This window comes from Salminus brasiliensis, chromosome 7 (genome assembly GCF_030463535.1).
Source record: "Salminus brasiliensis chromosome 7, fSalBra1.hap2, whole genome shotgun sequence".
In the NCBI taxonomy this organism is placed as follows: Eukaryota; Metazoa; Chordata; class Actinopteri; order Characiformes; family Bryconidae; genus Salminus; species Salminus brasiliensis.
The window spans coordinates 27,777,731-27,791,759 of NC_132884.1; the positions used below are offsets into that span (position 1 = coordinate 27,777,731).

Consider the following 14,029-nt stretch of genomic DNA (forward strand, 5'->3'; position numbering starts at 1 on the left):
ACTGAGACTTGCTGGATTTAAGCACAGGGGAAGTATGGTTGGGACATTATTAGCATAGTTTTCTTTTATGGAACATGAAAGGGCAACATTTTTGTTATGAATAGCATTTAAAGTGTTCTTCTAAAAACAAAAACTACAGTTTCATTTCTATTCCAGCAAAAAGAGAAGAAAGATGAAAATTTCACATGGGGTTACCTGATGTTCTTATTAGCTTTAGCTTTAGGATTTTTTGTGCTGAAAATAATCTTTCTGGAATCCTTTCTTTCAAATGTGCAGATAGTCCATCGTACCCTGGCCGCCATGTTGGGATCCCTGGCCGCTCTAGCAGCCCTCGCCTTCATTGGAGATGTAAGTTTCATGTAAAGCCTTTACTTAAGTGATGTCAGCGCCTTCATTTCAGGTTAAAGCTTAAACACTTCAGTATGAGTATTGAAAAAAAGTAATTCATTGAATTTACTTCAGATTTTGGCAATAATTGTATTATATAGTACATCGTTTATGCATTTTAAGGCACCTGAATCCCTTATTTAATGAACCTATGCGAAGATAACTAGGCTTAGCCTGTGTGCCAAATGTTTTAGCCACAAAAATTATTCAGATCTGTAACTGTAATCTACATGAATCTGTCACATTCATCACATACATCACAGTAATACACAACAACTTGTGTTATTATATTACTATATTATATTAAAGTAAATTATCTTTGGAGTGGCACAACTGTCTAATTGATCATAGATTTTAATACCTTCAACACTACATCCCTCCATTGTTTAGAAGTCTGACAATAGAAAGGCCTTCACCCATCAAACTGAGGCTTTTCAATTTCAGCTGCATCTCATTTACTCATGTTTTTGAGGCCCAAGTCAAAATGAATAGCTGATGATACAGAGATGCAGAACTGAAAATGTAAGATAAGTGAAGGTTTTACTAAACTAACTCAAGAAAACATCATAGTATGTATAGTATGTATAATTGTAAGATGTCCTAAATTTTTATGTCTCACAAACCCTCTGCAATGTTTATTAAATCAACTGTAATAAACACACTAGCTTTGAAATATATTGTGTGAGGTCCACTCCCACAACATCCACTGAAAACACTGATGAAATTGAGATGGATGAAAATTGCATTTAATGTGTTTTGCAGCTAAAGCCTTGATTTACATGTAATCTGAATGATCAGACACTTTAAAAGCATGTGGAGCAGTAGCTGGATGAGTAAAGCCAAAGAAACTGAAATGGAGATAACAAATATTTACTTTAATGCAGTTCAGCATTTTTATGGCAGCAGAATCGCAGCAATAAATGCTGTAATTGATCTGGAGTAATGCAAATCAATTACAAATCAGCTACTTTACATTATGTATGTAAAGCTGCTGCAAACATGATAAGTTATTCATAACTACATCGGTGTGATGAGCCTGTGAAGGCTGGAGTACACTACATTATTGAGTGCAAGCATTGAAATGTAATAGTACTCTAATGACATATTAAGGACTTTCCATTTCTGTTCTACAGTCCTACAGCACTGAGTGTATTTGTGTCAGACAAATCTGTCTAAATGTGACCTTCCAGTACGTATTAAACGTGACCTTCCAGTATATATTAACCATAACCTTCCAGTATGTAGTATTTAACGTAACCATTCAGTGTGTATTTAAAGTAAATATTCGGTAAGTATTAAATATAACTTTCCAGTGTGTTTTTAATGTAACCATTTAGTATGTATTAAACATGACCTTCCAGTAGGTATTTAACGTAACCATTCAGTATGTATTAAATCTAATTTTCTAGTATGTAATAAATGTAACCCTCCAGTATGTATTAAACATAACCTTCCATTATGTATTTAATATAATATAACCTTTCATTATGTAGTAAATGCAACTGGACAACTTTTTGCAGACTATTAAAAGCAACACCTCATAATGTAGCTAACTTAACTAAAAATATGAGTATCTGCATTGCAATTGAAGCACTGATTGCGATGCGGTGGTGTGTTTGTGAGGGAGCTTTCTGTGGATATATAAAGTGAAATGCTTGTCTCTTACAGAGGCCCAGTCTGATGACAGTGGTGGAATGGATCGACTACGAAACCTTGGCCTTGCTGTTTGGCATGGTGGGTAAACATCATACATTACACCTCTCTCTCTTACACCACTTCAGTTCCCTTTAGTGCATGGAATCCAGTGCTGCCAGAAATCAGCTCTTCTGCTCCTGAACCATGAGATCGCTTTATTTACAAATATGTAGATTCTTTTTCCTTTCTTTTGCTTTTGTGAGTCAACAGAGAATCTTTTTTTATGTGCTAATGCAACAAGCAACCCCTAGTAAGAAAAAACTGCAGACTCTCATGTCTTATTGCTGGAGCACAATCCTATTCAAGATCTTGATGTGTTCAGTGGCCGTCTCCATGGAAACAAACACGGCCAATCAGTCCTCATGCAAAGTGCCGATGACTACACATAGAAGTGTTTGCAGAAAGAAATGAAAGAAAATTGGGACGAATGAAAGGAACTGGATTGCGGCATTTGTTAATTCTGCTGTTACAGAGAAATAAGAGGTGTGGATGTATTCTGAGTAGGAGAGTGACTGTATATACATAAGATATAACTGTTCTTCCTTGAGGTGAGCAGCATCTTTTGATACAATGGTTATTAACATTCCTTAACACTTTGGAGTACACTTCTATAAATCACAGCCATCAGTAAAAATCGTCAATCTTAAAGTAAATATATCGTTATTCAACATTAAAAAGTAGATGAATGTACTTGCTCTGAGGTGTACTGAAGAAATAAGCAGTTAGAGAGTGGTGCTGTGAAACCCTACTTTACTGGAGTAAAATCACTGTAATGCCCTGCTGTATGCTTTGGTCACCAATCAACATAACAGTCAAGAGTATTCCATGAATTCCTGTCACATTAATGCAGATATTTGTCAATGTGTTCATTCACATGTGTGTGACTATGTTGCAGTGCACTGTAAACATATAGTTAGGCCTTCTTAAAATGATTCAATAAGTGATTGCAGAGTGTTTTTTCTTAGTTTAGTCACAGGTTCTCCTAAATCACATTTTTAGTTCTGCATCTCAGTTTGCTTCACAATACATATGGAATTCAGACTTTAAAACATAGAATTAGCTGCAGCTGATATTGCTTAAATGTACTGTAAGATGTTTAGTCTGTGTTCTTCAATGTACAATACAATATATTATGTACAATACAATATATACATGATGCCCCCAGACTGGAAGGCTGTTTATGTATTGTAATTTCACGGCTCTAGAGTGGCACAGCAGTCTAACTGCTGCTTATCAAGTGTGAGGAGGGCTCAGTGCTGTATCACCAAAAGCTGGCATCATATGATGGGGGGTCTTAACCTAAGGTCTTAACCTGCAGGTGGCATTAAACAGGATAGGGGACGGGACACCAAAATCGTACTTAATCTTTCAATTTCTGCAGCAGCTTTTGCTAATGTTTTTGAGTTGACTTAAAATAATATGTATTGTTGACCAAACTGAGATACAGCAGTGAACATTTTGAGTTAGGAGAGCTTTCAGGACTAAACTAAGTTGAGTTAAGTGGAGTTATGACATAACTGAATTTTGGGAGAAGGACCACACCACTTGGAACTCCTCTTCCTGGCCCTCAAGCATCTTTTAAAACTCTGCTTTTCAGTCCAACATTACAGCCACCTCCACCCCATCTCCTGCCTTTATCCATCACTCACCACACCAACAGGGGGGTTCGGCTTCACGTGCACACCACAGAAAAGCCAACCTGGACTCCAAACCAAGACTATCCCACCCTCTTGTTCCATCTCAGAGCATGGTCTGCACTAGCCACCTAAAAAAACCTTTATAATCAGTTACGTAATCATTTTCAGTTGCAGTGTGGCTTTTGATTGAAAAAGTAATGCTCTGAAATCAGCACAATTACTGCCAATTGTGAGGAACCTAAAATACAAAGTTGTATAAATGAAATCTGTTTTATTAATGTGGAAAATATGTAGACATTTCGGAGTAAATTCATCACCACTACCAGAGCAACATGTTTTCTAAATTCATTTTGACCTTGAGTTTTAAGCATTAATCTTTCCTGTGTGCTTTCTTGCAGATGATTTTGGTGGCCATTTTTTCAGAGACTGGCTTCTTTGATTACTGTGCTGTTAAGGTGAGTGAGCTGTCTCATGGTTTGTAAAGCCTCCGGTCATGTGGGCAATATGGCTATGATATGAAGGCCATGTCACATTTATCACCTCCATCCTCAAGTTCACGGTGGCAAACACATCAGCCGTGCCTGTTATGAGCTGACCAAAGCCCTGAGCATAACACCATATCTTAACTCCTCCTGCCGTGGCGCACAGACACATTTCATCATGTTCAAATGTTCACACGGCTCAGCTCTAGAGCTCTTACTGCCAGAATGTTGCTATAAAAACTTTTATTGATGTTGTCTGTGTAAACCTTGTCATTGATAACTTTCCACTTAGCTCCAGGGCAAGGGGAGAGATCTGTAGAGAAGGTGCTATGAAAATGCTCTGTATCAGCACATTCACAAACAACGTGTTCATTCATGCTGTAACAATCCCCATAATTCACCCACCACCAGCCAGGTGACTAGAGGGCCGCATATGATTTATATTTCAAATTTATAGATGAAAATCAAGATCATATGAGGCTACAGAATGAAATTAGCTGGAAGAAATCTTCCTGGAACGATGAAAAAGTACATAAATCTTGTGGAAAATGAGTTAGACATGATGAAAGTCTTTGAAATACATCATACTTGTCTCAGGGGAATTGGGGTGGAAATCCCAGCCTCTTTCAGATGGGGCTCCATGGACTTCAGTTAAAGCTCCATAAAGTAGTAATGCATGTTTTCTGAAGATTACAACAGGGCAATATTACATGCTTCTGTCTTTCAGGTGACATTGAGCATTAATGCATATTATGGCATAAGAGGAGCATATAAATTGAATACCAATATTGAGGCATATTGCCTGGCAATGTATTTAAAAGCACTGATTCAATAATATGAGTTGAAATTGGGATGCTTACATCACATAATGGTTAGATGAATGGTGGATAGATAGATAGGTATCTGGATGAGTGGATGAATAGATGAATTGATAGATATATAACCGACTGTAAGGATGATGGTCATATAGAGAGACATATGGTTGGGGAAATAAATAAATGAATGGATAGGTAGATTGATGGAGTGATGAATAGACAGAATGATAGATAGATAGATAGATAGATAGATAGATAGATAGATAGATAGATGAATGACTGGGCATGTGAAAGAGTTAATGAATGGGTGAGTAGATAGGTAGATGGATGAAAGGATAAATAGATAGATAGATTGATCCATCAATGTGTTGTGCAGCCCTAATTTTAACCTTCGTCAGCCAAATAACAGACAGCTCCATCTCATGAATATTAAATGCCTCTGGACAAGGACAGGCACAGAAATGAAAATACCATGCCAGAATTGACCCCCTGTCCTGACGCTGCACCCTGGCTCAGGTCAGACGATGGGCTGCTGATATGCTAAACCCTGTGTTTGGTCTGAGTCTGCCTAAAGCAGGAGCCCCGCTGTGTGTTCCGCATGCCGCGGCGTATGTGTTTTAGTTTAATCAGAAAGATGTGACATCACAGGTGGGCTCTACCGGCCCCGTGATGCGGCTTGATTAGGATGAGTCCAGACAGCCAGATAATGTCTCCATAGCGACAGCCTCATACAGCCTATCCGCAGCTGGCAGACTGAGTGCAGTGGAATATTCTTCAGTTCCACACAGGCGGAAACACAGATGACACTGAAGAAAGCAGTGTTTAGTGTTGAAAAGAAAACACCAAATTAACGGTTAACCGTCTGTTAAACGCAGTCTCTTTCTTGGCTGCTAGAAAGACAGGAATTTAACTCCATCATCTACATTATCTCCAATAGGAATCAGTTCATAGTCAGCTTCACTGGTACTGGTGACACTGTTAGATATTGTTACTGTTGCCTGAAGAATGAATCATCTGATGGAAATGTCCATGGAGACCAAAAAGAGACATCATTACAATGGAGGAAAACAGGGCAAATGCATTACATTTACCTGATTCAAATATGTACATAATTTCCACATTAATAAAATATATTATATTGCCAACACTGACTAAACTGAAGGATAAACCTTGTTGTATTGATTCTTTTAATAAGGTTGGTAATACACTTTATTGATGTAGAAATGATGCACACATACAAATCACATAAATTCAATGCATTCCTTTTATCAGCGATAGGATTCTTTTGTTCTGAGCCCCCTGTGAGAGCTGTACAATCCCCAGAGCAATTTATACCCTTTTCAAAAACAAGATAGAGTTAACATTCACAGATGAAAGCACTAATATAATGAGATGTAAGAAGTTACCCGACAAGCACAAAATCACAAACAGGATCTCACTAATTACAAAAGGTTTAAAATTTGCTTCCTGACAAGTCTGTTTGTGTACAGTTAAAGAATGAATTGCTTACTGTGCTTTTGTCTCCTTGCAGGCGTATCAGGTGTCTAGGGGAAGAGTGTGGCCGATGATCATCATTCTGTGCCTTATCGCAGCCATTCTCTCAGCCTTCCTGGACAATGTGACCACTATGATGCTCTTCACTCCTGTTACAATCAGGTAGAGTCTTCATTCATGAGTATGCACAGTGTAAAAAAACTGAAATGTCCATTTTAAAGATTATAAACAAAGATGAGTGGCTCAAGTGAAGTATTGTTACTTTAATCAATGAAACTAGAGATGTATTGTTCAGTTACTTAATACTAATGCAGAAACTATGGTGCTTTTTTGGTTTAGCATATATTTTGTAGTCCCACAGGGCTCTACTTGCGGGCCTATGAAACTGAGGTCAATGGATAAAAAAACTACATATGAGAGTGTAGAAAGTGGGTAACTACACTGCCTTTCCTGTGGCAAAGTAGAATTTGATTCCTAAGCTGGACAAGCACACCACACTAGACCGATATGAATATATAGGCAATGCTTACACAATTCAAATGTAAGTAACACTGATATATAGTGTGATCCAAATGCTGTAAGTGAACAAGTCAATGAACTACTGAAGTACTGAGATCCTTGCAGAGCTGCAGTGAGGCCTCTTGAAGTTTATTAGGCTTTATTCTTCTCATTTTGGAATTCATCTGGAAAATGAGAGGTGTGAGCCTCCAGCACAGTGCGAATGAATGTGAATAAAGTGAAACTGAATAGAAGATAGATTACTTTCCACACAAATATTCTTGAGTAGATGAAAACGTATTGAAACCAACCTCTGCAAATGTTCATGCAGCTCTTATTAGGCTGTAAAAATCTCCTTTCATGGCTTGATCCCTCTGACCCACCAACCAACATTTCATTTCTCCAGTTTAATGCTACTCTCTAGTTAGCAGCTTCTTGCAACATCTGTTCTATTCACAATTTTTGATGTTCTACCTCTGTCTCTCTCCTCTCTCTCTTTCTGTCTTCCCGGCTCCCTCATGGCTATAAATTGGCGCTCACTGCATTAGATGCTCTTCGAATGTGATTAGTAGCTTTAGTTAACGCTAGTCTCTGTTTAGAAAGGGAAAAGCCCTGCTGTGGGTGAGTCTCTGGTTGAGTTTGAGGGTTATCTGAGGAGACACAGAGTAATGCCTGCTCTCTATAAAGCTCCCTGCCTCATCACTCTTTTCAGCTCCATTTCAGCCTATTTCCTCTCTGCAAGCCTCCTCTATTACAGGGAAATGCCAGAGTGGCAAACTGGGCAGTATGATGGATCATTCCTACCTTGCGTGCTTGTGTGCGAGAGCTTTACGTTTTTGTGAGAAAAAAATATTTTCTGTATGTAATATACATCTGTTGATGGATTGCAATCCATTTTAATATCACCATAAATAAAGGTTGTTAAGAGGACACACTATAGTTCTTGCCTGTTATGTAGTCTCCTGCACAAGGTGCACATTGTAAATCTGTATTTGTTTTATGATTTTATGCATCATGTCATTAGTCTGATAATTTCACCTTCAGAAGTGAAGTTATTACTGAGCTCTTACTGAGGTTTTTGCTAAGGGCATGGGGTAAAATGAAACAGGACTTTTAATGTAGGTGCAAGCAGAACACTCTCTGGGTGGCTTTAAAAAAGACACAGTTTGGAAGCCTATAAATATCAGAGAGCGCTAGCCAGGCGGAAGTACAGTTTGTACACTGTGTGGTGAGTTTTATTGTGGTGGTACTACTTAGCCACTTACAAAGGGGTATAGGCAGTGCGAGCAGTACACATCGTCTCTATCTAACTTTTTTTTTCTATTCACAGATTCCTCACATTACTGATTTTATCAAGCAAATATTTTGTTCTTCCACTCAGAGATCAGATAGATTTGACAACCTCTTTACTACTTATAATTAATTTGATACTTTTATTTGGATGTTTTTGGGTTGTTATGCTCATTTGGTTAGAATGTTACAGCTAGCTCCTAAATATCTAAACTAACAGTTTTGGTTGTACACCAAAAGGGGCAGTGGTGGTTCCCGGGCTTGGCTGGGTGTGTGTGTACTCACTGCCCCTAGTTCGCTAGTGTGTGTGTGTTCACTACCACAGATGGGTTAAATGCGGAGGGCACATTTCGCTGTACAGTGTACACTGTACAGTGACAAATACGTGCACCTCCTACTATTTCAGTGAATTGACTAATCACATAAATGATTATGTAAGGAATTACATTTGTACTCAAAGAACTTCAAAATTGATGTAAACTGATCAAAATTGATGTCCTTGAATCTTGACTCTTCAAGAAATGCCAAAACATTTTTGAAATTTTTTTCTGCAAAACTGACTGTAACGCAACACTAACTTATGTTATTCTAAATTCAAATAATAGTAATCTGCTGTTCAATATATGACGACGAAAAACTTTATTTAAATTAGAAATTCCTTTGAGGTAAAGACATATAAGTATAGCAGAGTAAAAAAAAACTCATAACACAAATAATAATGTTGGGCAAAATGATAAATACAAGGATAAATATTCACATTGTTTAGCAGGTTATTCTAGGTTGACAGGTGCACAGTAAGTAACCCTGGATTTTCCAAACTGCCACATAATCAAAGTAAATGAATATTAAAGTCATAATGAAGGTGGCATCGATTTAATTGATTCAATTTAATTGATTTGATTGATTTATTTATCTAATTTAATACATTCAACAGAATTTCTTTGTTCAAGACTCAGCACTTCATTGCCATTCCAACATTTTATTCTAGAATTTACGTTAGCATTCTCATATGACAGAAGACATCATGGCAGCTCAACAAGTCAAGACATCTGGCAATATACAAAACAAAACAAAATAAAAGTAATGTAACAGGTGCATTTAAGGAGTTGCATGTGCAGAGATGTTAAGAATCCTAATGGCTTTACTAAAAGCACTGGAGGTTCTTGTTTTGATGAATCCATGTCTTTTGCATTGAATTCAGGCCCCAGATATTCTAGTCAGTTCACATCAGATAATTCTTGAGACTCCATCCTCTCCAGTTTATATTTGTGCTTACCCTAAAGTACCACACAGTGACACTCTCAGTCTCAGCCTGGTAGAACTGAACAACTTCAAACACTTTATTATCAATGAACTCTTGAGAGAAATAAGAAATAGCTGATATATCATATGGTTCTATGCTTATGTTGACATTAATGATAATAAAATATCCATAGAATGCACCTCAGTGGCAGGAGTGTACAGTAATACTAATGATGCTGGCAGGAAATGATTACAATTCCCTAATAAACAAGTCCTCAGCTGATGCAAATCTGCACCATTAGTTGCATCTGCACACACGTCAAAGGGCTGTTCTTTTACATATTGATGAGGTTTACAATGAAGCCTCAGACATGCAAATACTGCGGCTGATTTATTATGGCTAATGATTCGCTCGTCTTCATTCAGCCGCCTTCATGCATCCTTTAATGACCGAACCTAGATGTGGAACAGGAGAGTGCCTGCTTGAACATAAGTGCAGAGCTTCTGTCATTGACTAGATTTTCCCTTCTGAATTATGAAGCACTTTCTGTACTCTTTCACCCATCCATTATCTGTCATTTTTTAATATTCCTGTAATGGCTGTGTGGATCATTCGGGTCAAACTCTGCCTGGAGGAGGAAGAATGTCATTAAGAATACAGTCAGTTTGTCCAGGATATTTGCACCTGCACACACTTTCATGCTTTAAGAATTACCTTACAGGTCCATGCTGTATATTTTTCTTGTATTGTTTTTTTTTTTTTTTTTAAGTCTAGTTATAGTTCCTGAGTATTTATATATACCAAACAGTTTCTTATTCTCATATCTCATTTTTCATGGCAATTATCTAGTCTCACTTTATATAGAAAGCAGGCTGTTTTTGATATTGTGCCTTTAAAGCTATAGCATGGCATTAATCGCAGTTCTGATTGGTCTGTGAAGAAAACTGTTGCTTGAAACTGCTGGTTAAAATGAGCTTTAGCCACTCTTGTCTGGATCTCTTGGAAGGCGCCAACGATTTGCCTCCTGACAGCCAGAAATGTGGATGAATGTTTAATTGTTTTCTTCTGGTCTGGTAGCTCTGCTACAGGCTGCCTGCAGTAACAGCACTACTTATTTCAGTGTGAATGGGCATACTGACCTGCTGTAGACTGAGTAGGTGGAATAGGTGGTGTCAGTGTTTTTCCATTTACACCATTTGAGAAAACACATCTATAAATGCCCAGGAAAACATACAATTTGGTCATGTTGCAGATGTAAACGAATGTAGCGTTAGGAACTGGGACCTAAAGGACGACCAATTCAAATCAGAAAATCAATTCAATTTATTTTCTATTACTTATATTCAAAAGAAGCCTCATTTCATGCACTGTGCAAGTAGCTTCCCCCCAGCAACTTCCTTTCCCATTTTAATTTATTTCCAATTCTCACCCACTACTAAATACTCCCCTATTGATACTATTAATGTAGCAAGGGTGAATGCGATCATGTGCTTCCTCAGAGTCACATGAAGCCAGCCAATTCATATGATTAGTTTCAAACTGCTGCTAATACCACGGTATTGGACAGCTGAACTTGCTTGAAGAATGGTAACAGATGCTCACATCGCACCAAGTGAAGAGTGAGGGTGAGGAAGGGCGAGCGAGGCCACTTATGCTCGATGGGACTCCCAGGCATGAATGACTAGGGCATGAGCTGTCCATAGTACAGTATCCCTGGTACACAGCTGTCTATAGTAAATCCCTAGCCTCAGACTTTGTGTTGTAAACATTTCTGTCCATCATCTCTAGCAGTATTGCTTTCTTTTGTGTATGTGTGTGTGTGGCCAGGTTGTGTGAGGTGCTGAATCTGGACCCCAGACATGTCTTAATAGCTGAGGTAATCTTCACCAACATCGGAGGAGCCGCCACTGCAGTGGGAGATCCCCCCAATGTCATCATTGTGTCCAACCAAGACTTGCGCAAAAAAGTAGGCCCATTTTTCCCTTCATTAGTATTTTATGATTCATTTTAGTTGTAGATAGTATTGAACTAATACCCTTATCCAGCATGACGTATATGTTACACAGGTAGGTGATCGTAGTGTTAGGAATCTTGCCCAGGACCTCTTGTTGGAGTAGCATGATGTGCCAGTCTGACTGGAGATTCAAACCCCAGTCTGCCACGTAGAGGGCAATGTTGTTATCCACTACACTACACTACACCAACCACAACCAAGGTGGAACTTCTGTTTCAGGAAAAATGACTTTACACAATCTGCAGAGCTTATATCCAACAAACACACACAAATTCACTCATATCCGCGTATGTGACAAAGTGTCCTTTTGCAATAGTTCTGGATTTGCTCCAATACACCACACTTTTCTCCTCTCTGCAGGGAGCTGACACACTCACACCTTACACCATTAATCATACACACATACGTCATGGCAGCTCTGCAGTTACATACACACACACCTTCACCTTTAATATCCAGGAAATGAGTGGGTGGAGTGGTACAGTGATGCGGTTTTGTAGCACTTGGGGAGGGCTAGCTTTAACAGTGTGAACGTCCTGTGAGTGTGAGAGGAAAGCAGCTGTTGAAGAGCCAGTGGCTTCCTTGCTGCAGTTCAGAATAAAGAGTCATGTGAGTCTGCAACTGTGTTTAAAATCAATCACCATTTCCTTCATGGGAAAATCAAGAGTGCTTATGTAATACGGCAATTATGCAGTAAGAGTTCAGCTTTGCCCCAGAATGATTATAAAGAAATTCTAGTTGAATAAAAATAATATATAATAATGTATAATAAAGTCACATTAATGCTTCACTCAACTTAATTAGATTCTGTGTAGACAGCTAGTCCAGGGACATTTCTAGAGATGCATAGATAAGGGGCTTTAAAGTCTTTACTACAGGGTCTCGGGGCATGCTCCCCATAAGATAATTTTGTCAAAAAGCAGCGCCCAAACCCCCCCCCCCCCCCTAAAGTTAATAAGCAAACAGACAGATTATTGTCAAATAACTAGATTTGATAAATAGCTAACTAGCTATGCTGACCACATTATATTGTTATATTACTGTTACCATGATTTCTTACTGTAGCTAGATATCTGCTTCCTACTATTTAATGTCTAATGTAATCTTAATATTTTGAATGCATAATGCTTATATTAGCTTAATATAATTATATAATCCTTATACCAGTCACAGCTTTATCAGTCACTGGTGAAGGTTAATGGTGCAATAGAATACATTTTGTGTTTGGTTTGCATTATTTTAAGGTGTGCTTTGGTGTATTAATAGTAAGCATTGGTTGGAGCCAAAAAATCCCTGATGTGGTTTTACTGGCACACTGTTTTTCATTTAAAGCTCTTCTTTAGGCTGGTTTACGTTACTGCAACCCAAGAGCAAATTCATAATTTTTTGTAATTATTCCCAATTCTTACCACATAGTGGTACTGTCCTCTCAGTGCAGTGTGCGGTTAGCTAGCTAAAGATATTATTGTCGATCAGCTGGGTTAGCATTTGCCTAGCACTTGCTCAATTCACTGGCTTCCCCATGACACAGTCCCTCAACTTCTTTAGGTTGGCCCTTCTCTTTTCTCAAGTTGGCCTAGTGTTAGCTTTGAGCCTTCTTAGTCTTTTGTGATTAGGTAAATACAGTTTTCCATCGCAGGGCAAGTTTAAAGTCAAACTGAAAGCAAAACTTATACCCATTGTTAGTTCATTGGTACAAAATACCAAATTCTTGCTTATCTGTAATCCGTGGGGGTGGGTAACATTGTACCATCAGCAAGGAAGTGGACTTAACGAATGCTACCATAGGCAACAAGCAGAGCTCACAGAGGTTCTTTTCACATACACACATGGCACATACACTAACCATGACAAGATTTTACCACAAAATACCTTCCTTATTTTGTCAGTGACTATCAGGCTCTCAACCCCATCACAACTACAGAGCACAGGGTGAGAATCTAAGCTTTAATACCTCACTGAGTCCCATCATACAGCTGTCTGTCACACACTGACCTGCATAAACCCACAATTTAAAGTTTCCTCCGCTCTGCTGGTCAGGGCCAAACACACTGAGTGTTGTCTTAAAAGGTAGGTCAGGGTTTTTTTTATTGTTTGACCTCTTCAGGCAGAGGTGGTCTGTGAAGCTGTCCCTGCTGTTGGATGTCCTGTCTGAGATGGAAGTGTTTGTGTGTGTGTGTATGTGTGTGAGATGATACACAGGCTTGGCACCACAGAGGGGTATGAGGAAGGGCAATGCCCCTTTCAGTTGGAGTACTGACCACAGAAAGCGTTCTTTTTATTATTATTTCCAAGTAAAAAACATCACATACTCAATCTCAGTGATCTCAGGCTCAGACCCTTAGCATTTAAGGACAAACACACCCTGCTACATTGCAGCAATGCTAATGCTTGAAAGAAAGACAGTTGTGATGTATTGATTGGTTATAAAAATAGCCTCTGTAGCTTGCTATGAACTTGGTGGAGGTAGTGCC

General features: G+C 38.6%; 1 protein-coding gene across 1 annotated transcript in view; it reads left to right on the plus strand.

The window, feature by feature from the left end:
* oca2 (oculocutaneous albinism II) overlaps window positions 1–14,029 on the plus strand; it is a 118,683-nt gene that overhangs the window by 26,528 nt on the left and 78,126 nt on the right. The window contains exons 9-13 of the mRNA XM_072683058.1: window positions 277–348; window positions 2,056–2,121; window positions 4,118–4,174; window positions 6,548–6,672; window positions 11,369–11,507. Coding sequence (XP_072539159.1) covers window positions 277–348; window positions 2,056–2,121; window positions 4,118–4,174; window positions 6,548–6,672; window positions 11,369–11,507 — 459 coding nt within the window. The remainder of the gene's footprint in view (window positions 1–276; window positions 349–2,055; window positions 2,122–4,117; window positions 4,175–6,547; window positions 6,673–11,368; window positions 11,508–14,029) is intronic.